General features: G+C 42.1%; 1 protein-coding gene across 6 annotated transcripts in view; it reads left to right on the forward strand.

Annotated features, from left to right (window-relative positions):
• Trappc11 (trafficking protein particle complex subunit 11) overlaps window positions 1-25,955 on the forward strand; it is a 46,373-nt gene extending 20,418 nt beyond the window's left edge. For 3 of the 6 annotated variants that reach the window (XM_063275230.1, NM_001169115.1, XM_063275231.1), the window contains 15 exons: window positions 510-571; window positions 664-796; window positions 2,019-2,149; window positions 3,411-3,566; window positions 5,316-5,503; window positions 5,608-5,756; window positions 7,633-7,754; window positions 8,219-8,338; window positions 9,915-9,980; window positions 10,082-10,238; window positions 13,002-13,113; window positions 15,657-15,748; window positions 17,435-17,568; window positions 19,819-19,986; window positions 25,114-25,955. In XM_063275230.1, coding sequence (XP_063131300.1) covers window positions 510-571; window positions 664-796; window positions 2,019-2,149; window positions 3,411-3,566; window positions 5,316-5,503; window positions 5,608-5,756; window positions 7,633-7,754; window positions 8,219-8,338; window positions 9,915-9,980; window positions 10,082-10,238; window positions 13,002-13,113; window positions 15,657-15,748; window positions 17,435-17,568; window positions 19,819-19,986; window positions 25,114-25,158 — 1,835 coding nt within the window. In that variant the 3' untranslated portion in view covers window positions 25,159-25,955. Of the gene's footprint in view, window positions 1-509; window positions 572-663; window positions 797-2,018; window positions 2,150-3,410; window positions 3,567-5,315; window positions 5,504-5,607; window positions 5,757-7,632; window positions 7,755-8,218; window positions 8,339-9,914; window positions 9,981-10,081; window positions 10,239-13,001; window positions 13,114-15,656; window positions 15,749-17,280; window positions 17,403-17,434; window positions 17,569-19,818; window positions 19,987-22,264; window positions 22,350-25,113 lie in introns of those variants that run through there. The other 3 variants (XM_006253134.4, XM_006253135.4, XM_063275232.1) reach the window with 2 other exon arrangements.
• Window positions 25,956-26,716: the final 761 nt, after the last annotated feature.

Consider the following 26,716-nt stretch of genomic DNA (forward strand, 5'->3'; position numbering starts at 1 on the left):
AGCACATCTTCAATCCCAGCACTCAGGAGGCCAAGGTGGTAAATCTCTATAAGGTCAAGGTCACCCTGGCCTACATAGTGTGTTCTACAGAGCTATATATAGAGACCCTGTCAAAAAAAACCAATAAGAAGTAGTACTTTTATTATATAAAATCGCCAGTCATGGTAGAAGTACTTATTATAAGATATCTTAAGGGGCTGGAATGATACCTCCATTGGTACAGAGCTTGCCCGATTCTAGCTCCCAGTACCCATGTTTCTGCCAGGCATGGTGGCTTCCAAGCCTAGCCCTGGGGCTCCTGACTAGTCAGTCTGCCATAATTAGGGAGTTCCAGGCCAATGACTGACCCTGTCTCAAAGCAGGTACACAGAAAGAATGCATTTTGTTAGGGCTGGAGAGGAAGCTCTGTTCCCAGCCTCCTTGGGCAGTTTATAGTTGTCTGTAACCCCACAGTAGTGTGATGGACTGACCTGCCTGTCTTACAGCTCTATTTTCTTTTCCTATGTCAGCTTCAACTCTGAAAGATGACCAGAAATCTCGGATAGAAAAGAACCTCATGAATGTTTTAATGGTGGGTTGTAATTCCTTGTATAAAGTGTACTAGATCTGCATCTGTACCTGTTTTCCCCAACTAACTGGACAGAGTTTGAACTCTCATTGCAGAATGAAAGTCCTGACCCTGAACCTGACTGTGACGCCTTAGCAGTAAAGACTGCTCAGAAGCTGTGGGCAGACCGGGTCTCTCTGGCTGGCAGCAATGTTTTCACAATAGGCGTACAGGACTTCGTGCCATTTGGTGTGTAGCCAGCACCCAGTGTGCGTAGAAACCCTTTGTCTGAAGTGAATACATGCAGAATAATGAAGATGAAATCTTCATTATAGCCATCTCGGGGATATCAGGAATCTTATTTTTCTCTTCAGTGTCTCGATATGCTATCAGATATTTTATTTTAAGTTCAACAAGTATTTATTGAACAAATATGTGAGTCAGGAAGACCATCATCTTGTTTACTGTTACTTTAAAACACCACAAGAAAGAACATTTTTCTAGTTTTGTTCTATTTTCTTTTTTGAAAAACGTGTTTTATTTTGTGTATAACAATCTAGTGTGTGTCAGTGGATCTCAACCTTCCTAACACTGTGACCTTTAATGCAGTGCCTTGTGTTGTGGTGACGCCTTCTTTGCTGCTATTCTATAACTGTAATTTTGCTACTATTAGAATCATAATGTCCATATCTAATATGCAGGATATCTGATATATGACCCCTAAAGGGGTCATGACCCACAGGTTGAGAGCCCCTGGTTTACATATTAAATAACACTATAATAGAATGATTTGATGTTGTATGCATTTGGTATATGTATATAATTCACAATTTAAATTTGCTTAGAAAAATCGAATTTGAAAAATATTGTTCTGGGGGATTTTACAACCTGAAATACTCCCCTGTTCAAATACTTATATTTGTTTATTAAAATACACTTTGCTTGTTTATAATTCAAGTATGATATGATGTGTCCTGGAGAAAATAGTATTTTAAAGGTATGTGCATTAATGTCCAAGCAGGTGCTTTGAAATAAGATAATTCAACATTGTTGTGTTCCTTTTGACAGCTTTTTATGGACAAGTGTGGTTTTAAAATTAAGAAAGTTTTGAAGCTGGGCAGTGGTGGCAACACCTTTAATCCCAGCATTTGGGTGGTAGAGGCAGGTAAATCTATCAGTTGGAGGCTAGCCTGATCTACATAGTGAGTTCTAGGACAGCCAGGTCTACATAGAGAAACACTGTCTCAAAACAAACTTACAAACAGCACCCCCACTCTAATGTTTTTGAAGCTACTTTGTTTAGCCTATGTTTTCACAAAGAGTTCTGTTTGCATTTGCTGGGCAGTGGCCCTCCATGAGGACACTAAGTAGGCAGTGAGAGTAGATGAGCTGCTTCTGCAAGATGGCTCCAGGCTGTGTGTGCTTTCATGCTTGGTGCTGCCTGACTTAGCCCCTCTTGTTTGATTTCCAGTGCAGTGCAAAGCCAAGTTCCATGCTCCCAGTTTTCACGTGGATGTTCCTGTCCAGTTTGATGTTTATCTGAAGGCCGACTGCCCACACCCCATTAGGTTTTCCAAGCTCTGTGTCAGCTTTAATAATCAGGTAGTAAACCCACTAGTCTGTCCACTGTGTGCGTCACTGTAGCTCTCAGTAATCTGCAAAGTGAGTTTGTGAATTTCATGTCTTACTATCTGATTTTGTCTAGACTTAATTAAGAATGAATGTATTTGTATTTCCAAAGTCTACAATTCAAATATGCCTTTTTACTCTTATTTTTTTCATTTCCAGCTTAAGTAAGCCAAGCATGCTATTCTTAGTTTTTATAATGTGTATCTTGAATTCCAAATAAGATATATTCAGTGTTAAGTTAGCCTAATTTTTAAAATCATTTGCTTCATTTGTTTTATTATTGTTAGTTTTCATTTTAGAACTAGTATATGTTTGGTTTTGAAATACTGGAATGGAGTGGACAGACTTGATGTGAACAGTGAACCTGGGCCCCTGCAGTCCCGCCCTGCTGGAGGCAGGGTTTCTCTGCTAACTTCCTAAACAGTCTAGTGTTTTCTATGGACACACAAGCAACATTTCATTCTTTAGGCATATGAACATTTTAAAGTGTGATATACCAAAGCCAAGGGCTGGAGTCTGTTCTCTCTCACCTGTGTGCTCAATAATTATCTTCTGATCACCTAGAAAGTGTATTAAGCCTTTAACTAGCACATGTATTGAAAGTTACAATATTCTCATGGTGAATGTAAAGAAATATTGTGTATCGACCCCATTACACACATTACACACACACACACAAAGTAATAATAAAAAGTAAATGTTTTAAAAAAGGAAAGAGTGATCAGTGGTAGTCTCCAGTGCAGCAACGAACATATACTGTTTCTCCTTCAGAATTGGTAATTCAAATCTTCCAAAAATCAGGCATACTAAATGCTTTTTTTCTTTGTGTCAGCAGTAAGTACATGAACTTGGCATCAAAATAATTTTTATATAAAAACCACTTTATAGTGTATTAATAGTATTTGTGCTAGAGCAGTGGTTCTCACCCTTTAATGCTGTGACCCTTTAATACAGATCCTCATGTTATGGGACCCTAACCATAAAATTATTTCATTGCTACTTCATAACTGTAATTTGCTACTGTTATGAATTTTAATGTGAATATCTGGTATACTGGCTATCTGGTATACAACCCCACAACCCCCATGAAGGGTATTTGATTCCCAAAGGGGTCACAGTCTACCCGTTGAGGTCCCTGGGCTAGAGCTGAATGTGCTTTGAATCGCTTAGTGCTCAGTGTTAGCAGAGAGCCAGTGTCCGATGTTGCAAATGATAATGCTGCTCCCTCTCTAAGGGTTACAACCAGTTCTGTGTATTGGAGGAAGCATCAAAGGCAAGTGAAGTCTTAGAAAATCTGACTCAAGGAAAGATGTGCTTAGTTCCTGGCAAAACAAGAAAATTGTTATTTAAATTTGTTGCCAAAACTGAAGATGTGGGAAAGAAAATAGAGGTGAGTTATAAAATTTGCTTTAAAATAATTTGAATGGCAAATGTAGTATGTTTATGCTGAAAATGTAAATACTGCATTCATAGTCATTTGGTAGGCTTCCTTCCAGATGCTCTTTGTTGATATGTTTGTACTGTAAAATGATTTAGTTAAAGATTGGGCCCTGTGGGTGTGGATGTGGATGGAGGTTAGTGGTAGAATCAATGCTTGCTGGCATGCTCAAGGTCCCCAGCATGAAGGAAGACAAGGGAATTTGCTGGACATCATACTCGGTTCCTGGCTTTTTTCCCACCAATATAAGTAGACATTATTTGCTCTGAGTATGTAAGACCAATCTCATTTTTTTAATGAGTAAATTATCAGTTAAGAAGTTTTCGATGATTTCTATTACATAATACATCAAATATATATAATATGGCCTCGTTTTGACTTTATCTCTTTGGCGTTCAAGCATTGCTGTTTGCATATATTTAAAGAAAGTGAGGATAAGTTAATATCTTAGCAGGTTGATACAGTATAACACTTGAGAAGCCCTTTGGAGCTGTGTGGTGAGAAGAGTCTTTCACGGCATGTGCACTCTGGAGCCAACTGCACCTCTTCAATTATAGTCTAGCTTATGAGGTCCTGGGCATTCCGTCAGTCAGCTGTAAGATCTGTAAGATCATGTAAGATTCATGGACTTGCCAGTCCTTTCATTGCTGACAGTGTTTACAGTGTAGTAAGCACTCACCAAGTGCTTGGTGTCCGTGACTTAAAGAGAATGGGTCAGACCTTGGGACCACTGTTAAAAATGTATGCACATAAGCACATAAGGTTATACTACTTACACTTGCATGGCCACCTCTGTAAAGTAAAGGGATTCCTTATGGAGTAATATCTAACACTTAGGCTCTTCCAGGTAAAAGTCCTTCATGAAATCTACCTAGAAGTTTACTGCTCCAGTCGGCAGCATGACCTGAGAGAGATGGATTCAAGTTTCAAGCAATAGCCAGCTTTATCCAGAGCAGCAGGCAATTTTTATCCTGAGGCTAAGAAGGGTCACCTGAATAAAGTTGTCATGAATTCAAGCTGCATATGACTTTCCAGAGAGGCATAAACAATAACAATAGCCAGTTGTGATGAGTAATCTGTTCGCTACACCTGGGAGGGGGCACAAAAGCATAATCAGGAACAGCCCTATGTTTTCAAGGAAACTGAGGTCATGAGACTTGGTTTCTTGGGTTTTTTTCCCCAGTGCTCAGAATTCCTCTTCCACAATTCCTCTTCCACAATTCCATTCTTGGACTGTGTTCCTACACTTAGAGCTGTATTTTATTTTTTACTTAGTATCTGAGGAAACTATCATATTAATAATCTGATGTTGGGTCCTTTTGTGAGCGGATTTATCTGAAAGTAATATTCAGTTAATAAAACGTTTCGTTACAAGCATAACAGAAATATTTGTGGGATTAGACACTAGTTTGTAAGTTAATCAGTAGTACTTCTTATTTCCTTCAGTGTCCACCAAAAAGCACCTGTTCTGCCAAGGGCTATGCCAGTGCAGCATCATGTACACGTGCAGGCTCTTGGAAGTTGAGGGTGTGAGCAGTGTCTGGCCAGGGTGAGCGTCTGACAGCAGGCGTTCTGTCTTTCTCATCCTGTGGTGACAAGGTGAATGTTAGGTGTGATCGTCCTCACTGCAGATAGGTTGTTGACAGGGGACGACGACAAGCACATATGTGATGGCGGTTCTGGTGTACCTTCTTTTTTCAGATCACCTCTGTGGATCTGTTTCTGGGCAGCGAGTCAGGCAGGTGTGTGGTTTTGAGCTGGCAAGGAGGAGGAGGGGATGCTGCTTCCTCCCAGGAAGCCCTGCAGGCTGCAAGGTCTTTCAAGAGGCGGCCAAAGCTTCCGGACGATGAGGTTCACTGGGACAGCATCATAGTCCAGGCAAGCACAATGTAAGTGAGCTGTGAAAGCGCTGAAGGTTGTCTTACTTCCTCCAGAGGGTTGCTTCCCTTACTTTATCTCTTAAAGTTGCTCACTGAGCTCTTTCTTCTCAAAGGATCATTTCCAGAGTTCCAAACATTTCTGTACATCTGCGACATGAGCCTCCTGCTCTAATGAATGAGATGTATTGTTTGGTTGTAACTGTTCAATCCCAGGAAAAGTCCCAAATCAGGGACGTGAAGCTCACTGCTGGCCTAAAGCCAGGTAAGCATTCACTTTGTAAGTTCATAAGCATTGTAAGTTGGCTCGGTATCCATGTATTATGTTGGTTGAAAAGGCACTGTGGTTTTTTTGCACTGTTGAAATTTGCCATTTAATATGGTTATATTAAACATGGTTTTAACATGGATTTCTCACTTTTGATAATTACTGTTTAATTTATATTTTACATTACACTATGAAAGTTGTGTTACATAAAAAGCAGGTTTGACTCTTGCTCTTGTCTTCTTCCTCCCTGCTCTGTCCCCTTGACCCTTCCCCCTCTCTCCATGTACTCATACTGGCCTCCACTCCTCTCCTCTCCTCTCCTCTCCTCTCCTCTCCTCTCCTCTCCTCTCCTCTCCTCTCCTCTCCTCTCCTCTCTTCTCTCTCTTTCTGTCTTTCTGTCTCTTTCTCTGTCTCTGTCTCTGTCTCTCTCTCTCTCTCTCTCTCTCTGCCTGTCTCTCTCTCTCTCTCAGTCTCTATCTCTACCTCTACTACTCTCTCAATTCCCTTCTCCATGTCCTGAATAAACTCTATTCTATACTACACTGTCATGTGGCTGGTCCTCTGAGGAATTAAAAAAAAAAAAAGAAAGAAAGAAAAAAAAAGCAGGTTTGAATGATTTTCTTTGAAAGACTTTTTGGTTGTATAAATGTTGTATAAATTTGGCTGTGGACTGCATGTACCATAGCATGTGTGGATGTGTGGGGAGGTCAGAGGACAGCTGTGGGGGTTGATTATCTCCTTCCATCATGTGTGTCAGGTCATTAGGCTAGGCAGCAAGTGCTTGTACCTGTTGACCCATTGAGTGGTTTTCTCATACAAGTTAAAAACGTGGGATAAAGCACTGGAGATAGCTCCCAACAGCAACAGCACATCTGGCCTGTGTACACAGACAGAGACACACACAGACACAGACACACACACGCACACACACACACACACACACACACACACAGTGCTGGTGGTTCGAGAGCTTGTGGAAAGGAAACCAGGCACCTGAAATGGGTGGAGCTCCTGGTGTGCAGCCCTCAGAAGCTGACCATGGGAGAGCAGTCTTCAAAGCTGATGTCTGCAGACCTTAAACCCAGGGGAGCAGATGGGCGTGGCCAGCGGGGACTGAGGACAGGGCTTGGTCTGTAGTTCTGCCACAGCGGGGGCCATCACTGGCAATGACCTGTGTGAGAAGTTGCCAGAGAACTATTCCATAGTGACCGGCTTTTAAGTCAAGTGGGAAGGTGCAGAAGCACCCTCAATAGATCCTCAGTGAGCTGACTGAGAAGAAAACATCCATCGTTCTGAACTGTCGCTCTTACGCTGTACAACAGCAAGCTTTTTTCTGGTCAGATGGTGAAGCGAGGACGATCAGTCGGACGGACTGTACAGACACCAGGCTGTGAGCAGTGCCATGGTGGAGAAGCAGTTCCAAAGCACTTTGCAGAGGCAGATTTGCAACAACAAAGCTCATGGTCACTGCTGCCCACCACTCCATTGATCCAGTGCATCTTTCTGTGTCTACCACTATACAGCATTCTGTAGGGAAACACTTCCACAGGCAGCAGGGTGCAAATGCTTGCCGGGACTTTGTTCAGTCCTAAGCCCAGATATTTACACTGTGGGAATAAAACTTCTTTTTCATTTGCAAAAATATATTGATTATAATAGTTCCAACTTGGATCCATAAAGATGTTTTTGAACCCAGTTACAGTGAATTAAAATGCAGTCTGAAACCACAGTTCCCTTCACACCAACATAGGAACAAGGTAAACAGCATCACGTCAGTGATAGGATATTTATTGTAAAGATGGTGTACGGAGTGTTCTTCATAGAGTATCCATTACTATAACATCCTAAAACACTGCTCTATCAACCTTCCCAGGGCAGGATGCCAACCTGACTCAGAAGACCCATGTGACACTTCACGGAGCAGAGCTGTGTGATGAGTCCTACCCAGCCTTACTCACCGACATTCCTGTAGGAGACTTAAACCCAGGGGAGCAGGTGGGCGTGGCCAGCGGGGACTGAGGACAGCACTTGGTCTGTAGTTGTGCCACAGCGGGGCCATCACTGGCAATGTGACTGACCCATCCAGCATCTCCTAGCATTTGACAGACTTAGGTTTGCCCTGTGTGGGGGATTTAGAACAAGTGACCTTCCAGCACTGCTTGTGTTGCTGGTGAAATCCCTGGTGTCTGTAACCACACTGATTTTCTCCATCAACTTCTGTTTCCAGATCACATAAAAGCTTGTGGGGGGTGGAAGGAGAGTGAGAAGGCCGGGGATTATGTCATGGAGGTCAGCTAGGGTTCTGGGTGGCTGGTGGCCGAGCTTTCCTTAGTCACATGGGTTGCACTGCAATAGCCTCTATAAAGTATCTAAGCAGACATCTCTAACGGGAACGTTGTCTTAGAATAGCTGGAGGAAGTCTCTGTAACATTGCATTTTCAATACTTACTGTGTTGCAGCTGGAGAAAACAGTGTATGTTCGCTGTGGAACAGTGGGTTCCAGAATGTTCCTTGTGTATGTTTCTTACCTGATCAATACAACTGTTGAAGGAAAAGGAATTATGTGCAAGTGTCACAAGGTATTTTTTTTTCATGACTACTTTTCATGTATGAACCACTTCCATTTTGTTACTTTAATATTATTTTGGTCTTCGCAGTAATATCTTATAGGTTGTCCTCTTGGCCCAACAGAAGCAAAAGCTCAGGAATCGAGGATGATAGTGTGGTTTTTAGAGAAGTTTTGTTCCATGGGCCATTTATAAGTCATTGGGAGACAACCAGTTGAAAGGGTAACTTAGCAGATAGGCTGCCAAACCCATAAAGTTAGAAAGTATGGACTTTATGGAAACCATCTTTTCTTTTCTTTTCTTTTCTTTTCTTTTCTTTTCTTTTCTTTTCTTTTCTTTTCTTTTCTTTTCTTTTCTTTTCTTTCTTTCTTTCTTTCCTTCTTTCTTTCTTTCTTTCTTTCTTTCTTTCTTTCTTTCTTTCTTTCTTTTTTTTTTCAAGACAGGATCTCTCTCTCTAGCTCAGGCTGTTCTGCAGCTCACTGTGTAGACCAGGGTGGCTCAAGCACACAGAGATCTGCCTGCCTGCCTGCCTTCCAGAATGCTGGTTATAAAGGCATATACCACTGTGTCTGGCTTACATTACTTTATTTAATCTTCATCACCTTGGAGTGTTACAAAACTGAGACCTAGAATGTAGGCTTATGTGTGTGATTTTCCTAAATCACATCATCATGGCCATAGTCATGCAGATGACAAACATCTGTCTGATATTACAGCCTGACTTCTGTTCGCATTTGTTATTTTGCACACGCACTTGGGCACATACACATACATGTGCACGCCACAGTGCATATGTGAAAGTTGGGGAACAGTTGTGGGAGTTGGTTCTCTCCTTGCACTGTGTGGTTTCCAGAAATTGATCCCAGGTTATCAGATATAGAAGCAAGCTCCTTTATTCTTTGACCCATTTCACTGGTCCAAAATAATCTAAAAAGGTTTCTCATCAATGTGTTGGGTTATTTCTTTTAAAAGGAAGAATGACCCATGGCCTCTCAGCCATTTAGAGGCGAGATGCGGCATGTTGGTTAGGGTAGTGTAGAGTTTGTCTTGTGACTTACACTCTAGGCCTCCGTCTTAGAGAGTCAGTTATAATAGACGGGATGCTATGAGCATTACACTGTGTGTGCATGGCAGTTGTGGTAGTGTCTGTTACGGGACTGTGTGATTAGCTCAGCCACCTTGAGTCAAGGTGAGGTAAGAAAAATCACATGAGGGGAGGGTGCAGATGCTGGGCGTGGCCCCATTGGGACATTAGGCAAATCATTCCGTCTTCTTAACATCTGGCTCTCCTCTGTAGAGTGATGGTGATGCTTGTCTTGCCTGCTCCACCAGACCCTGAGATACATAGTGCAGAAGAAAGCCCCTTGCTGTCGATGGCTAGGGCTAGGCAGTCAGATGAGTTACTAGGGAGAGCAGGTTGTTAGGAAGACTTCTACAAATGATATCAGGAAAAGACCCTTGCTTCCTGTGTGTAACCTGGGATTCTTTGTCTATCAATTCTAGATTATGCCTTATCTGCTTTTTAACTTTAAGACTTCCTGTTAGGAGATTAGAAAAGCCATTGTGTGCTCCTTGTGCTTTCTTACAGGATGAAACAGTGACAATAGAAACTGTCTTTCCATTTGATGTCGCAGTCAGATTTGTTTCCACAAAGGTATGTTCTGTAATGGGTGCCAGGAATCATGACAGTTTGAGTGATGAAAAGAAACAAATTAGTATAATTGCTGACCAGCCTCTTATGTTCCTTGGTGGCAGTTTGAGCACCTGGAAAGAGTCTATGCAGATATCCCCTTTTTGTTGATGACGGATATTTTAAGTGCCTCACCTTGGGCCCTCACAATCGTGTCCAGTGAGCTACAGCTTGCTCCGTCTATGGCTGCAATGGATCATCTGGAGTCCCAAATAGACAAAGGTGACGCTTGACATCATTCTCGCATACTGGGCAGACATGTATGTGCGTGCGTGCGTGCATGCGTGTGCGTGTCAGTTAGCAGTATAATAGTTGATTTTTGCAAAATAAAGGAATTTGAGACTTAGACCTTTAGAGTTAAGATAGGATTAGCATTTATAATGTGCATGAGTATATTATATTTTAAAAGACCAGATATGGGTTTTGTTTAGTTCTTCTGTTTTGAGAGAGGGTCTCATGTAGCCAAAGCCAGTCCAGAACATGGTAGCTCAGGGTGTCCTTAACCTCCTGACCCTCCTTCCTTTACCTTTTGAGTGCTGTAATTACAGACGTGTGTCACCATAAAAAATCAGCATAAAGGTCAGATTCTTTTTTCTTTTTTACTTTAAGGAAGTAACATTTTGAGAAATATACCTGAAAGCAAAATAGGATTTTCATTTTTGAAATTTTAAGTTTTGTTTATTTATTTGAAATTAATGTTTGCTGTTGTTTATAATTAGAACTAGCACAAGGTATTTATTAAATAGACAACAGATCTGCTAACTCGCCCAGCTAAAGCAGTTCAGAGAGCAGGTTCAAACCTAGGTGACACCATTCCTGTTCAGTGTACTTTCATAAACGGTTAGAAGTTATAAAGCCAATGTGAATGTTAAACCAAGCAAAAGTATACTCAAGTAGGCACTAAAGTTAAGTGTTGTGAGAAAAACAAAACCGGCAATGGCTGGTTGCTTTGGTGCAGGTATTGGCCATTGCAAGCAAATCAACTCTGTGTGATGTTGGTCATTTCCAAGGTCGAGGCTTGGGCTTCCCTCTGTCTTTAAGTCTTCAGCTGCCATACAACTTTAGGCCACCATGTTACTGGTCCTGCTGGAGGGATCAGTGTGCAGGCAAAGGGAGAGACTGAATCCAGCTTCACATGCCCTTTCTCACTGCCATCCTGGCCCCCTCTCTAATGGCTGGCAGAAGTAGCTTTCTAACTGGACTGTTTCCCTTTTCCCTGGTGCCTGCGGCTAGAGTCTGATTCCTCTGAAACTATTCTGGTCCTGTCGTTCCGACTCCAACAGCCTTCTAGCACACTAGACTTTAGAGTCCGACTCTGGGACACTTGCAAGCGTACTTCACACCAGTCTCTCTGCTGTCCTGTGCTCTCTTCCCACTTCAGCGGAAGCTGACTTGCTGTTAGCAGACATTGCTCTGTGGAAATTCGAACAGGTTATCTATCACTTTTCCAAAACCCTCTCACATCTCTTTCCACGTTTCACCTTTGCTCCCTGTGACTCACGAGCTCAGGACCTCACTCCTCTTTACACCCAGGACACTCTGTACACACGTCTGTTGTGACAGCCCATCATCTGCCTCTACAAATGACTCCCTCAGTATACTATGCTCCTATAGACTCAGAGCCACAGCTTTTTCATCTTTATATTGCTGGCATCATGTAATGACCATATATTAAGTTGAGGACTAATTTCTAGTTGGAACCTCTGGTATTTCAGTGTTTTATTGCTGGTTTAACTGTGACCATGAAGTTAGCCTTATCTAAAAGTTCTGGAGGCTAGATATCCTAGAAACAATGCGTCTCAGATTCTAGGGAAGACTCAGGCTCCTGACCTCTCCCAACTCCAAGAGGCCACTTGCATTTTGCCTCCTGGCTCCTCCCTTATTCATAGTCTACAGTGTCACACTTCTGTCACAAACTCAACACATTGATATTTGTTAGCAGACATCATTAGCATTCTGCTTAACTCACACTTTAGGGAGAGCCTCGGTAGACTGTATTTTATAAAACATCTCCAAAGGTTTGAACTGATGCATTTCTAAAAAATCAGTAGGCTGCAATATTATTTGTTACTTTTTAAATTTGCTTGAAACAACTTAAGAACTCACCAGCCCTTTTCTTTCTCACTGGGGACTACTTGTCTACAACCAGTAACTGTTCACCTAGTACAGTTGTCTTTATTGGACAGGTATAAAAATGCTGACCCAATGTTTAGGAATGTTGTCATTTCATAGTTGGTCACAGATTGGCTAAAACTGTGTTAGCTAGAAGTTGGTATCCACTTGCATTTAAAGACTGACAGCGTGGCTGTGAAGTGTTGAAAGGTAGAGATTTGATTTAGATAGATGCTTATCATCAAGGAGTTTGCTAAAAAGTAGCCAGAGGAACTCTTCCTCTACAGAGATGAGTACAACTGGTCAATAGTGGAGCGATGGTGATTGATTTCTGTTTGCGTGAGTTCAATAGTGAATCAAAAAGAGTAATGGTGTCAATAGTATTGGAGTGACAGTTTTCCTTTATCCTTACCCCCAAAATATCTACCTACCGTCCTTCCTTCCTTCTTTCCTTCTTTCCTTCCTTCTTCTTTCTTGCTTTTTTGCCATGAAATAATTTGGAAAAGGGAAAATAATTACTGTATCATATTGTTTCTTCAAGCCGTCTATAGGACTTTGTTGTATATCTATAAATGTCCCATTGGTGGTGCTGCTGCTGATGTGTGAGTGTGCACGCACACATATGTACGTGTGTGAGTACACGCACCCATGTGCACATGCACACCAGAAGAGTGTGTCGGCTGCCCTGCTTCGGTTCTACTCACTGGCTTTTACTGTTTGGAATATTGATAGATTAGCCCAAAGTAATTCATGTAGCATTTCTGAGCCTTGGTTTCTACGTTTCTAAAAACAGTCAACTTTTAAGGGATTGTCTACTTGAGGTGAAACTCTCATAGATTAAATTATGGTGCAAGCTATAAGTCTTTCTTGCAGTTGTCTTACAGACAGGAGAGAGCGCTAGTGAGTGCTTCTGTCTTCGCTGCCCATCTGCTGGGAACCTTGAAGGTGGAGTGGCAACAGGACATTACATTATCTCCTGGAAGAGGTAAAAATTGCACAATGTCACACTCTCCCTCAATGTCTTCTTGTGATATCGGTACTGCTTGTCATTACCGTTTGTCACGCTGAAGTGCAGGGTGGAAGTGACGCCGGATGTGTGATTATCATGTTAAGTCACAGATGAGGAAGATAAAGCAAGCTCTGTCTGACACAACTTCTGACTGAATGCCAATAAAATTTAGTCAAACTACAGCTGAATATGGGGCCGTGAAGAGCCTCAGGTGGAATGCCCTCATGTAATCGGTAGGATCGTCTACAGGAAACCCAAGAGATTGCCAGGAAGATGATGGCTCAGCAGCCATCGTGCTTGCTGCCAAGGCTGACAGCCTGTGTCTGACCTCTAGAGTACACACGATGGGAAGACAACCTGCACACTCAGGCTGTGGCCACACGTCTTTATACATGTGTGCCTGTGTACACGCTTAAACATAGACACGTCTTTATACATGTGTGCCTGTGTACACGCTTAAACATAGACACGTCTTTATACATGTGTGCCTGTGTACACACTTAAACATAGACACGTCTTTATACAGGTATGCCTGTGTACACGCTTAAACATAGACACGTCTTTATACAGGTATGCCTGTGTATATGCTTAAACATAGACAAAGTAGATTTTTTAGGAAGAGAACCCAAGGGATTAAGGATTTAGGGGGTTTACTGGACATAATGCCAGTGTACAAAGCTTGGTTATGTTTCTGTTGCTTAGAAATAAGCTTTTCTGTGTCATTTGGATCTGGAAAGATAGTAGTTAAGAGCACTTGTTGCTCTTGCAAGAAGACCTGGGTTTAGTTCCCAGAAGCATATATTAGCTCATAATATTTATAACTAGGAGATCCAACATCCTCTTCTAAACTTCATGGGCGGACACCAAGCACACATGTGGTGCACATATATCCATTCAGACAAAATACTTATACACAAAAGATAAACAAGTCTAAAAATATTAAAATTAAAACTTCCAGTTCATTGAAAGAAATTACAGAGAATGGAAAGATAAAATGCAAAATGGGTGAAGATCTTTGTAGATCATTACCTCTGGGTGAACTTCACCTCTAAGATGTAAATGGGTTTAACATTTCATGGGTTTTAGTCAAATTTGAGGAAGAAATCCCAATAGGAATAGTTATAAGGGAGCTTTAAATGGCGTTTGTTTGTTTTGTTGGGAGGGTATGTGGCTGTCAGAGGACAACTTGCAGGAGTCAGTTCTGTTCTACATGTGGGCCATGAGTCTGAACTCAGACCATCAGGCTTGGTGAAATGCCCTTATCCACTGACTTAATCTTATTGTCCCACAAGGAAGTGTTTTATACATCATTTATAGTGAATAGGAAGAGTTTAATGTTAGGGAATGTCTGTCTCTAAAATGTTACAAATTGTCAGAGTTAACTGAAGTAGAAAAATATTTTAAACCTATAAAATCAATAACTGTGCAGAAGTATTAAAGTTACCTTTAAGCTTTGAAAGAAATGTTTAGTGGGTCTAATTCCCCTGTGTCACTGTTCTCGTGTTATAAATCAAATGCCAACAGGGCAGGAGCAGTCCCCAGAAACTATTTTCCACTGCTGGGGTGAGCCTATTGCCTACCTCATGCTTGGCTCCAGGCACTGGCAAAGCAGAACTGTATGCTATTGTCAAATCTGTGGTCTCATGACACCTCCACACTTGAGACTCCCTGGCAACACTGGAGAGGAGGGTCTATGAGTTATGCGTACCAGTGTCTTCACAGCAGACTGAAAGGTGAGATGATCTCACTAAGATTAAGCCTAAAATAAAGTTCAGCCTGCCATTTCACTCCTCCACTTGTAAATTTACCATGCTGATGCTTAGTTTATGTGTTACACAAGGTAAGCATCAACTGAAAGGCACTTAATGTCTGCTACTAGAGTTCTATAAGGCAGGCTTTACTGGCAGTCACTGAAGGGCCTGCCTCCTGCTGCCTTTGCTGTCTTGTAGGTCCCACAAGTCAGGGGCTCTACTCTCCATGCAGGGAGATCTTACAAGAGATTCACCAATGTAGCTCCTACCTAAGCTCTAACAAAGGAACACTGAGTAGTCCTGTTTTATTACTTTATCTCAGTAAATCTTACAGTACTGTACTTTGTACTGATAGTAAAATGTTTTAACTTTTTGTTTCTACTGTGTACTTGTGATGAGTTCTAACTATGCCCTTTGAAAGCCCACCTCAGCATCACCCTGAGAGAGGAGGGGTTTGTGTCTAGTGTAAATCTGCAGTATTTTTGCCTTGAAAAATCCTCTTCCCAGACATAGGATTGAGTGGAGTGCTTAAAGTCTTGACAGTCACAGCTTCTGCCTTAGCTCCCAGTGGTAACGCATAGCAGCCATAGGTTATAATATCTGCTCATTGAACATTCAAAACAACAGTTGGATTCAGAAAGCTCCTTCTGGACAAAACTGTTGGTGGAGTTTTGGAAAATGGATAATTTGTTTTTCTTTTGATGCTAGTTGTAAAACAGATTCCTATATTTGGTTAAGTGAATTTCAAAGCTGAACTTTTTGCCGTAGGTCCTCAGGCATGGAAAACATCCCCGCCATCAGCACCATCATCACACTGCCTCACGTGATTGTTGAAAACATCCCTCTCCATGTGAACGCAGGTAGCAGGATTCAGATGTGACCGATACTGGGCTTCATAGAATTTATAGTTTTGTAACAGTGTATTATGCAACATGCCTGACATCTATAAACTTCAAATGGTCCTACCCCGATTATTATCAGCCAAATCCTACATGTCATCTCATCTATAAATACTTCAGTATGAGGGGAAGCATAACTTTTTGTGAACCAATTGTTTCATTATGAGACTTAAAATTATCAGTGAATTCTGTGTAGGAGGGTGGTTGAGGCAGGATCTCACTATTTAGTCCTGGATAGCCTTGAACTTGCTAATAGGCCTCAAGCTCACATAGAGCCTCCTGCCTCTGCCTCACAAGTGCTGGGATAGAAGGTGTGTGCCCTTGTGCCCAGCCTAGCAGTAGATTCTTAAACATCATCAGATTCCAATGTTGAAACTTGGTTGGCTGGGGGTTTCTCAGCTTGTCTTAAGGTCTTTTCCACTGCAGCATGTGGATAAGTCGCATAGCCATCTAAGTCTCTAGGTGGGCTGCTGTCCTGCCCCCTCGTCCTCGATTCCTCACTGTTAGCCCCTAACGCTGTTCTCAGTGCTCCTGTCTGCACACCCACCTCCTCTCCTGCTTCCTTCCACCTGCCCTCCCCTCTTCCTGACTATTTATTGAAGAAACCAAGTCATTTGGCAGAATTTCTAACAGCTTGGATTTTACCGATTTTATGCTGTCATTTTTAACTTTTTTTATCCCTGTAAATTGACAGTCATCGGACTTTATCAGATTCAGGTTTAAATTTTTGTTAGGAATGCTTCACAGTTAATGTCCCCTTTAGTGGACACATAATCAGCCCCTCCTGTTTTTACATAGGCTCACACACAACCCTGGCTGATCTCAAATTAGGAAGCACACCACATCTGTCATAATTTCAACCTATCACCCACTGTTCCTGTCTCTGTCATTCTATCTCTGTCTCTGTCTGTCTGTCTGTCTCTCTTTGATCTTTTTAAGGTAGGGTGACATGTAGTTGAGGCTAGCCTCAGACTAATAAGTATAGCCAAGGCTGACCTTAAACTCCTACTGTTACTTCTACCTCTCCCTTCCAAGTGCATGGCTTATAGGCGTGAGCTACTACATGCCTGGTCAATTTCTCCTCTCTTTGTCAAATAATTCTATCAAGAGAAACATTTCATTCAGCCCCAGTATGTCTATAATGCTTTAAATTAGCACAGTGCCTGCCTCCCACCTGCCACTTCCTGTGGTGCTTGTCTAAGCGGAGCTGCATGTGACAGAACAGCATCAGTGTGGCCTCTGCAAGGATGGTCACACGTGTACAAAGCATTCCATGTTTATATGTTAGCAAAAGTAAGTCTGCAGAGCTCCACTGAGGAAGGCACATCTGAAGGCGTGGGTGAGTGGAAATTTTACTAGTTTCAGTAAAATACAATGCTTGCTTGTTTAGGAATAGGTTAGGAACGGTGCTTGGTATTTTGGGAGATGGTTTGCAGGTTGTAAAGTTATTTGTAACAGTTCATCATGGCAGCCAGACTCCCTCTCTGTGTCAGTCACTTTCAGACGTAACTCCTCCTCTCCCAGTGAAGGACCTCGGACACAAAGCCCCGGCCTGTGTACCACTGTCTGTGTGTCTGTCTAATCCAAGCCCCTGTGATGAGCCAGCTTTCACTTACCTGAGAGAACCGTGCTCCTCTTCCTCCCTAGACCTGCCCTCGTTTGGACGAGTCAGAGAGTCGTTACCTGTCAGGTATCACCTACAGAATAAGACCGACTTGGTTCAAGATGTGGAAATTTCTGTGGAGCCCAGTGATGCCTTCATGTTCTCAGGCCTCAAACAGGTACAGGTCTTCTTTGCTGGTGCTGCATGTGTGACCAAAGGAGTGGGACCAAGAAGTGTTGAGCTGGGGTTCGGGTTTTGATAGTAGTAAGTTTTTAAGCCCTTTTAAAGATTAACTTCCTGCAGAGGTATGTTCCCACTTCACATCTTTGAGATCAGACAGGGGTTCTTACTCGTTATAAAGCACGGTTCACTGGCGACTGGACTATATTATAACAACATGCTAGAGTTCCTGAGAACTGTGGCCTCTTCTTTATTTGCCTTGTATCGGCCTGGAGCCTGGAACACAGCCATAACGAGGATAAAGCTTGCTTTTCTTCCCTGAAGACTTGTACAGGGTTTGCTCTTGTGTAGAATTTACGTTTCCCTGCTATGTTCAGGAGCCCTTTATCTCCTTGTTTGTTTGTTTATTTATTGCCTATTCAACCTTCCTTCCTTATTCAGTCAAATCAGATGGGACAGTGTGTCAGTTTTTAAAATGGAAAACTCTGTCAAAAACGTTCCTGAGGAGAGTCAGAATGCTAACAGACACCTCATGTTTGTCAGGAAATGCCTGTTATGAATAAGGAACAATTTTAATTACAGAACCTAATGTGTTTTAACACAAGTGTCTACTCTGAACAAATCAACCAGTTTGCTGTGCATATTCAGAATTCGGAGTTTATTGTTAGATGCACAGTAGAATTGTACATGAATTATGCAATATTGCTATGTACCATTATAAATTTATACACAGTGTACCATTATAAATTTATACACACTGTGTACCATTACAAACTTAGACACACTGTGTACCATTATAAATTTATACACACTGTGTACCATTATAAGCTTATACACACTGTGTACCATTATAAACTTATACACACTATGTACCATTATAAACTTAGACACACTGTGCACCATTATAAACATACTGTGTACCATTATAAACTAAGACACACTGTGCACCATTATAAACTTAGACACACTGTGTACCATTACAAACTTATACACACTGTGTACCATTATAAACTTATACACACTGTGTACCATTATAAACTTATATACACTATGTACCATTATAAACTTAGACACACTGTGCACCATTGTAAACATACTGTGTACCATTATAAACTTATACACACTGTGTACCATTATAAACTTAGACACACTGTGCACCATTATAAACATACTGTGTACCATTATAAACTTATACACACTGTGTACCATTATAAACTTATACACAGCTTAGCTTTAGTACATCCAAAGCCTGTGCTGTCTTGTCCCTGGCACAGTGTGTGCGCATACATGCGTGTTTCTCATTCATAAAGAGTGAGCTCTTTCCGGATATTGTCTTGATAAAACTTTATACTGTATGTCTTTCTAAAGTTTAATTTTACATATATATATATAGGTATGTATATGTACATATATATATAGTGTTAGGTGTTATACAGTTATTGTGTGTTAGGTGTTGTATAGTTAGTGTGTTAGGTGTTGTTTAGTTAGTGTGTTAGGTGTTTATAGTTAGTGTGTTAGGTGTTGTATAGTTACTGTGTTAGGTGTTACATAGTTAGTGTGTGTTAGGTGTTACATAGTTACTGTGTTAGGTGTTACATAGTTACTGTATTAGGTGTTATATAGGTGCTGGGTTAGGTGTTATATAGGTGCTGGGTTAGGTGTTGTACAGTTATTGTGTGTTAGGTGTTAGTTAGGAGTGTTGTGTACGTTTGCATCAGAGCGACTGTGGAGGTCAGAGGACCTTGTGTGGGATACAGTTCTCCCCTTTCATCATGTGGGACATGGAACTGAACTTAGGTTGTCAGCCTGGGCAGCAAAGATTTCCAACCCCTGCCTCTCCCCCAAGTTGTTTACCTTAATCTATAGTATGAAATCCCTAAAAGAAATAACCAAAATCGTGTAGTTTTTATTTGGATGAAAAATGCCTATAAAGAGACACAGGGTTTGGGTTTTGGTGAATTATTATATAGTATCTCGTGAAGATTGCGATATACTTGATCTAAGACAGAACCTGACTAGAGCTCTAAAAAGGCCAGGTCACCCTTCAAACTTCACAGAAACTGAGCGATGGCTCCTGTGTCATCAGGCACATTTCCATGTGTTGTAGAAGGTGGGCTAGAAGAGAGGGAGCTTGCACACTTCACCAGGAGGATTTGTCCTTCATAAACAATTGAGGGTAATGATGTAAGTGATGTGTGTTCATACAGGATGTGCGTCTGAATGTTTTTCTCTGGATTTTTATCACTAGATCCGATTACGTATTCTACCTGGCACCAAACAGGAGATGCTATATAATTTCTATCCTCTGATGGCTGGGTACCAACAGCTACCATCGCTCAACATCAACCTGCTGAGGTTTCCCAACTTCACCAACCAGCTGCTCAGACGCTTCATACCAACCAGCATTTTTGTGAAGGTAAGGTCTAGCCTTTTCCTGGCTTTTAAACTTAAAAACTTTTTAATCTTAAAAGCAGGCAGAAGCTTCACCGAGTCCAAGTGCAGGCTAGCAGTGGAGGCTAGCATTTGCTTTTATCACATGCACTGGTAATTCTCTTTACTTCTGTGCTACTATTTTATACAGTCTACTTCCAAAGATTGTCATTTCCGTAGATATTGGTTCACAACCTGTGGGTTGAGACCATCAGAAAACACCTACTTCTAATGGTCTTAGGAATCCCCAACCATACATTCATTTTTTTTTCTTTTTCTTTTCCTTTTTTTTAATTGGATATTTTATTTATTTACATTTCAAATGTTACCCCTTTCCCAGTTGGTTTCACCTCTGCAAACCCCCTATCCCATCTTCCCTTACCCTGCTTCTATGAGGGTGCTCCTCCACCCACCCATCTACTCCTGCCTTACCGTCCTAGCATTCCTCCACACTGTGGCATCGAGCCTTCACAGGCCCAAGGGCCTCCCCTCCCGATGCCAGATGAGGTCCCTGCAACTCCTTTGGTCCTTCCCCTAACTCCTCCGTTGGTGTCCCTGTGATCAGTCTGATGGCTGGTTTCAAGCATCCACATCTGTATTGGTGAGGCTCTGGCAGAGGCTCTCAGGAGACATCCATATCAGGCTCCTGTCAGCAAGCACTTTTTGACACCAGCAATAGTGACTGGATTTGGTGTCTGCCATGCATTCATCTTTGTTGCTACTTCATATCTGCTGTTTTGCTACTGAGCCATGTCTCAGTTCTTTTTTTTTTTTTTTTTTGGTTCTTTTTTTCGGAGCTGGGGACCGAACCCAGGGCCTTGCGCTTCCTAGGTAAGCGCTCTACCACTGAGCTAAATCCCCAGCCCCCATGTCTCAGTTCTTAAGACCATCAGCAGTAAGTGCTTTCCGGTGGTCTCAACCCACAGGATAGAACCACTGCCATAGACAGTGACTTGTCTTTGCGCTCTCCTTGGACTTGGTTTTCCTTAGACATAGTAAAGTGTGTTGTCATTTGTAGTTCATAACTGTTTTATCAGACAGATTAACTTTCTAAATAGCCTTATACTTTACTAATTCTTACCTCTTTAATATGGATTTAGATCTCTTCTGAAAAAAGGCCAGAAATTATATTCTGAATTAACATGTCAGTTTTATTTATTTTTTTTTTTCCGGAGCTGGGGACCGAACCCAGGGCCATGCGCTTCCTAGGCAAGCGCTCTACCACTGAGCTAAATCCCCAACCCCTAACATGTCAGTTTTAAACAGTCATTCATTCCAGTATCTGCCTTGGTTGCCGTGTGTGTGTGTGTGTGTGTGTGTGTGTGTGTGTGTGTGTGTTCATGCCTCCTGTTGGGAGGACAGATGCCCTTACACCTTCCTGTGTGTCTGTCTTAAGGTTTGGGGATCTTTTCTTTGTCAGAAATTGGTAGGCAACTAGTCTGTGCTAATGTCTCCACACTCCCCATTTTCTTGTCTAATTATAGACTTAATATACAATATTGCTTCACCTAGTGGATGATTTTACTAACATCCCAATCTCCAGTTTCTTACTGTACTTTAAATTATAAAAGGACATCTTGGCTTAAGAATGTAAGCAGTTTTGCATTCCTGAGAGCCAGGGTTTGATCCCCAGCACCAAAAACAATAATGGATCTCTTTATGTTAGAACTAGAATTTTTTTTTTTTTTTTTGGAGCTGAGCGCTCTACCACTGAGCTAAATCCCCAACCCCTAGAACTAGAATATTCTTACCTGGCCACATTTAAAGGCACCCACCTTGCCATTCTCATGCCCAGTGTTGCTTCAGACACTGGCAGTCATTATTCTGAGGAGAGGCTTGGGCTCATCAGCTCATCCCCTTCATTCCGTTATCTACCAGACCTAATCCTAATCAAGGCCATCTCAGTCTTTTGATTGCTTTCATGGTAAACCTTTGTGGTAACAGTTGTTTAAATTCACGAGGAAAGGTTCCAGGTAATAAGCGCAAGTTGTTTTTTTGTTTTTGTTTTTTTTTTAAGATTTATTTATTTATTTCATATACTTGGGTACACTGTCGCTGACTTCAGACACACCAGAAAAGGGCATCGGATCCCATTACAGATGGTTGTGAGCCACCATGTGGTTGCTGGGATTTGAACTCAGGACCTCTGGAAGAGCAGCCAGTGCTCCTAACCGCTGAGCCATCTCTCCAGCCCATAAGTGCAAGTTTTAATGTAATTAGCATGTCTTTTTCCAGCTGTCATAACAAACATGCTACCTTTGCAGTCAAGAGGGACCCCTGGACTCCTTGGGCAGCTCTGTCATCTGTTGGAGAACCTACAGTTCCACAGAGTATGCATCTTGAAATACAGTGAGTGCCATATGAGACAAAGTCTTTATGTGCAGCCAAGCTAGCCTCGAAGTCTCCATCCTTCTGCCTCAGCTTACCCAAGAGGCAGGATTATAGGCATACCACCGTGCCTACTCCTCACTTCTGTCAATTAAAGTAGCATGAGAGCTACCCTTTCCCACACACTGAATTATCACTTTCCTAGGTTTTAATCCTACTGCACCTTTATATATTTCTAGGCTGGTCAGTCTAGTTAGGTAAGTACTTGCCGCTTGAGATTAAATGACATTAAACTGAGAATTCTTAGTGTCTGAATTAACCACACTTCATGTGGTCAGAAGCTAAATACGGTCAGTCAGCTATTGAACACAGCTGTTCTAAAGCAGAGTTGTCACTGTTTTTCCTTGAGTACTTATTTATTTATTTATTTATTTATTTATTTATTTATTTATTTATTGGTTCTTTTTTTCGGAGCTGGGGACCGAACCCAGGGCCTTGCGCTTCCTAGGTAAGCGCTCTACCACTGAGCTAAATCCCCAGCCCCTCCTTGAGTACTTATAGCCAGGTATTTATGTACTGTGAATATAGTCTGAGGGTGTACCCTGTGTGCTTGACTAGCGGTAAATGGGGCCACCATTTTGTTCCTAAAATAGTTATCTTCATCAATACTAAACAGATAAGGAATAAAAGTCAGGGGTAGGAGCCTAGTCTTCAGTGTTCGGTTCCCACTGTAAATGTGAATATCATATGTTCACCAGTCTAAAGGCAGTGGCACCTGGAAGGGTGGGGCCCAAGAATGAGGCAGACTGAAGTCTCATGCAGTAGGTGACTTTATTCAGAGCATCAGACAGTTTATACTCTGAGAGTTAAGAAGAATCACCTCAGGCTGGAGAGGTGGCTAAGAGGTTAAGAGCACTGGCTACTCTTCCAGAGGTCCTTAGTTCAATTCCCAGCCAGCACATGTAATGAGATCTGGTGCCCTCTTCTGGTATGCAGGAATACATGTAGGCAGAACGCTGTGTACTGTGTACATAGTAAATTAGTAGTTAAAAAATAAAGAGTCACCTCAAACACAGCAGCATATAGACAAATAATAGTTGGAATGGCCAACCTGAGGTAAACCCAAACCTGTCCGCTACATCTGGGAGGGGCCCAAAAGCACTTTCCAGGAACAATTCATGCTTTTGAAGATACTGAGGTCTCAAGAGTATTGTCTTGTTTTCTTGAAGTTTCCTCAGAATTCTCCTTACTGACTCCATTCTTGGAGTGTATTTGACACCCACACATTCTACACGAATCTATAGGGTACACTCACCCACACCTGACTTGCAGATGTACACCTGCACACTCATCCACATGTACATATATTGACTGCTTTGGAGACCAGTGCTACCTCAGGAGAGTGAACGGCTTTGGATTATGGCATTGTTCCGGTCCATATTCTGAGAACTGTCCAATGCTTTCCCCTACAGAAGTTGACTGTTGAGTATCTGTGATAAAATCAGCACCTGAGGGACAGAGGCGGGTGGATTTAGTCTGTAGAGAGTTCAAGGGCATCCAGAGTTACACAGAGAGAACCTGTCTTTAAAAGAAGAAGTCTTTTACCCATTGGTTGACTCTAACGTGTTGCTAACCTATTGGGAATTTTACAGCTTAAATAGTTATATTCATCCTCAAAACTATAAATCAAAGCAAACAAAGCAGTTGTAATGCCGTGTGAGTCTGCGTGTATGTACTCATGCATTGGCATATCTGCGTGGAGGTCCAAGGTCAACCTTACAGTGTTTGTCAGGAGCTGTCCATCTGGCTTTTTGAGACAGGGTCTGTTACTGACCTGGAACTTGTCAGTGAGCCGTGCTGACTACCCAGCGAGCCCCAGGTATCTTCCTGCCTCTGCCTTCTTCCCATTGCTAGGATCACATGCCACCAGGCCCTGCTTTCCCCTTGACATCGAGGGGTCAAACCCTGATCTTCAGCTCTGTGGCATCTTCATTTGTTCTTAGCATTGACTGCTGTGGTACGGTTTATTGTCAGCATAGAAAAGGGAAAGCATTTGCTTTTATCCTTGAGCTATAGAAATGGAGATGATGGATGGATGGATGGATCAATGGATGGATGATGGATGAATGGATGGATGGATGGATGAATGGATAGATGATGGATGGATGATGGGTGGGTGGATGATAGATGATGGATAGATGATGGATGGATAGATGGATGGATTGATGGATAGATGACGGATGGATGGATGGATAGATGATAGATGATGGATGGATGGATGATGGATAGATGGGTGGGTGGGTGGATGATAGATAGATGATGGATAGATGATGGATGGATGGATAGATGGATGGATTGATGGATAGATGATGGATGGATGGATAGATGATAGATGATGGATGGATGGATGATGGATGGATGGGTGGGTGGGTGGATGGATATTTTGGAAGTCTATTGTAAGTCATATTTTCCCCAAATCAGAGATTAGGGGAATACCCAAAGGAACTTTGTGTCAGTTCAGGTCTTGAGACACAGGAGGACCCTGAGCTGGCATGGTCTGGTCAGCAGGCATTGGATGGAAGTAGCTCCCATTTTACACTCGGCTCTGAGGATCTGTGGGAGCAGGGGAAGCACAGGGCTAGGAGAGAGGTGCTGACTCAGGTGGATCTGCAGGTAGAAGTACATGGGCTGCTGCTATTTCAGTTTTGCAGAAATTCAAAAATGCTTTCAGTAATAGAGCTCTTATGACTCTTTTGTAATTCCACTTTGCTTTCTTGTTGTAAAGCCACAGGGTCGACTCTTGGAGGACACCTCCATCGCTGCTGCATGATGTCCAGGACCAGCTCTTGGTGTTCTTACGGAGGAGTCAAGAGAGTACCCGGGAGGTGTACTGTGACTGTAGCTTTGTTCGTGGTGAAAAGTTAATCCTGCCTGTTTTTTAATGGACATAATATCAGCTCTTCAGAGAACTCATGGTTAAAATATTGAGGAAATCAACTTCTCTAGTTTTACTAATAAAGTTTGAAATGTGTCAGTGTGATGTGAAAGGTGTCAGGTCATCATTGCTGTTAGAAGTCCTTTCATGGTTAGCACAATGTGCCTTGACATACAGCATCAGTAGAACAGAGACCAAGTGTGGCTGACAGAGGAGACACAACTCATCCGGGTCTGCCTGCAAGTGACCCACCCCATAAGTCCCCTGTGTGCTTAGCGCATACACAGCAAGTAGCACAGGTCTGGCTGAAGGACAGACCTTTAGGGGAGGGGCTTCATTAGAGCAGTTGAAAGGTGTAAGAGTTTTACTTACTGTTGGAAAGTTTCAGACTACGACCCACACATGCTTTTGTGTGCATCCTGAGAGGACCTGATGATAGGCTTAATTAGTAAACGAAAAGTCTGTGAGAATGAAACATTGGAGTGTTCAGTCCCATTACGTCACTTCCTAAGGGCGATCGATTTAGAATGACCTTTAAGTTCATGTAAATGGAAACAGATCATATGGTGAACATTTTCTTTGTAAAATATCTTAATTTAAAACTACATAATTTCTTGGAAATTTGTACTATGCAGACTGCGGGCATATTGTAAAAAGGAAATAGTGATGTAAATAAAATATGTTCTCTTTCACATCTGCTTGTAAATACCTTTGATTTCTTTTATGTGGTTCCATCTCAGTATATGAAAGAGCCTTTACCAAGAACACTTTGCAAGGTGACTGGAGAACACAGGACGGTCTCTCCGTGTTCCAGGACCTGCTCAGACAGTGTAAGGCTGTATGGGGGCATGAGTCCCTATGTCATGATCTCATCTGTGTGGCTGGCTGGCTAGCGACTGTTTGCTTCAGTGTATTGACTTTTCCCAAAGAGAAGCTGATGAGTCCTGTTCCATTAGGCTTGCTGTGAGGATGTCAGTTAACAGGTGAGGATGGCTTGACCCTGTCAGAACCAAGATCCATGCAGAGCTAGCTTGCCCTCCTGCTTTCTGTGGAATGCTGAGGATGGTGGTTACGTCCTACATTGTACACAACGTGATATGGAAGTGAGTATATACATGTATATAAACACACGTGCTTAATATAACCATAAACAGGTTCAGGAAATACCTACACTCTTCATTGGCCTATTTGTTTGCTTTTGTTTTGTTTTGATTCCTCATTGTAACCTGCCAAGTTGATCCTGTGACGTCTGGTGAGATGTAACTGGAAATTTGAAAACTTCAGATGAAGGTCTTTAAGGTCCCTGTGGACACCAGGGTACTTGGACATAATGCACAAACCATAAAGTCCCACATGTTGACACTGGCATTTTCAAATGTAAGATTTGTGCTCGTGCGTAAGCCAGGAGCAAGCCAGTAAGCCCCACTCCTCCCTGGCTTCTTTGTCAGCTCCT

Source organism: Rattus norvegicus, chromosome 16 (genome assembly GCF_036323735.1).
Source record: "Rattus norvegicus strain BN/NHsdMcwi chromosome 16, GRCr8, whole genome shotgun sequence".
NCBI classification, from domain to species: Eukaryota; Metazoa; Chordata; class Mammalia; order Rodentia; family Muridae; genus Rattus; species Rattus norvegicus.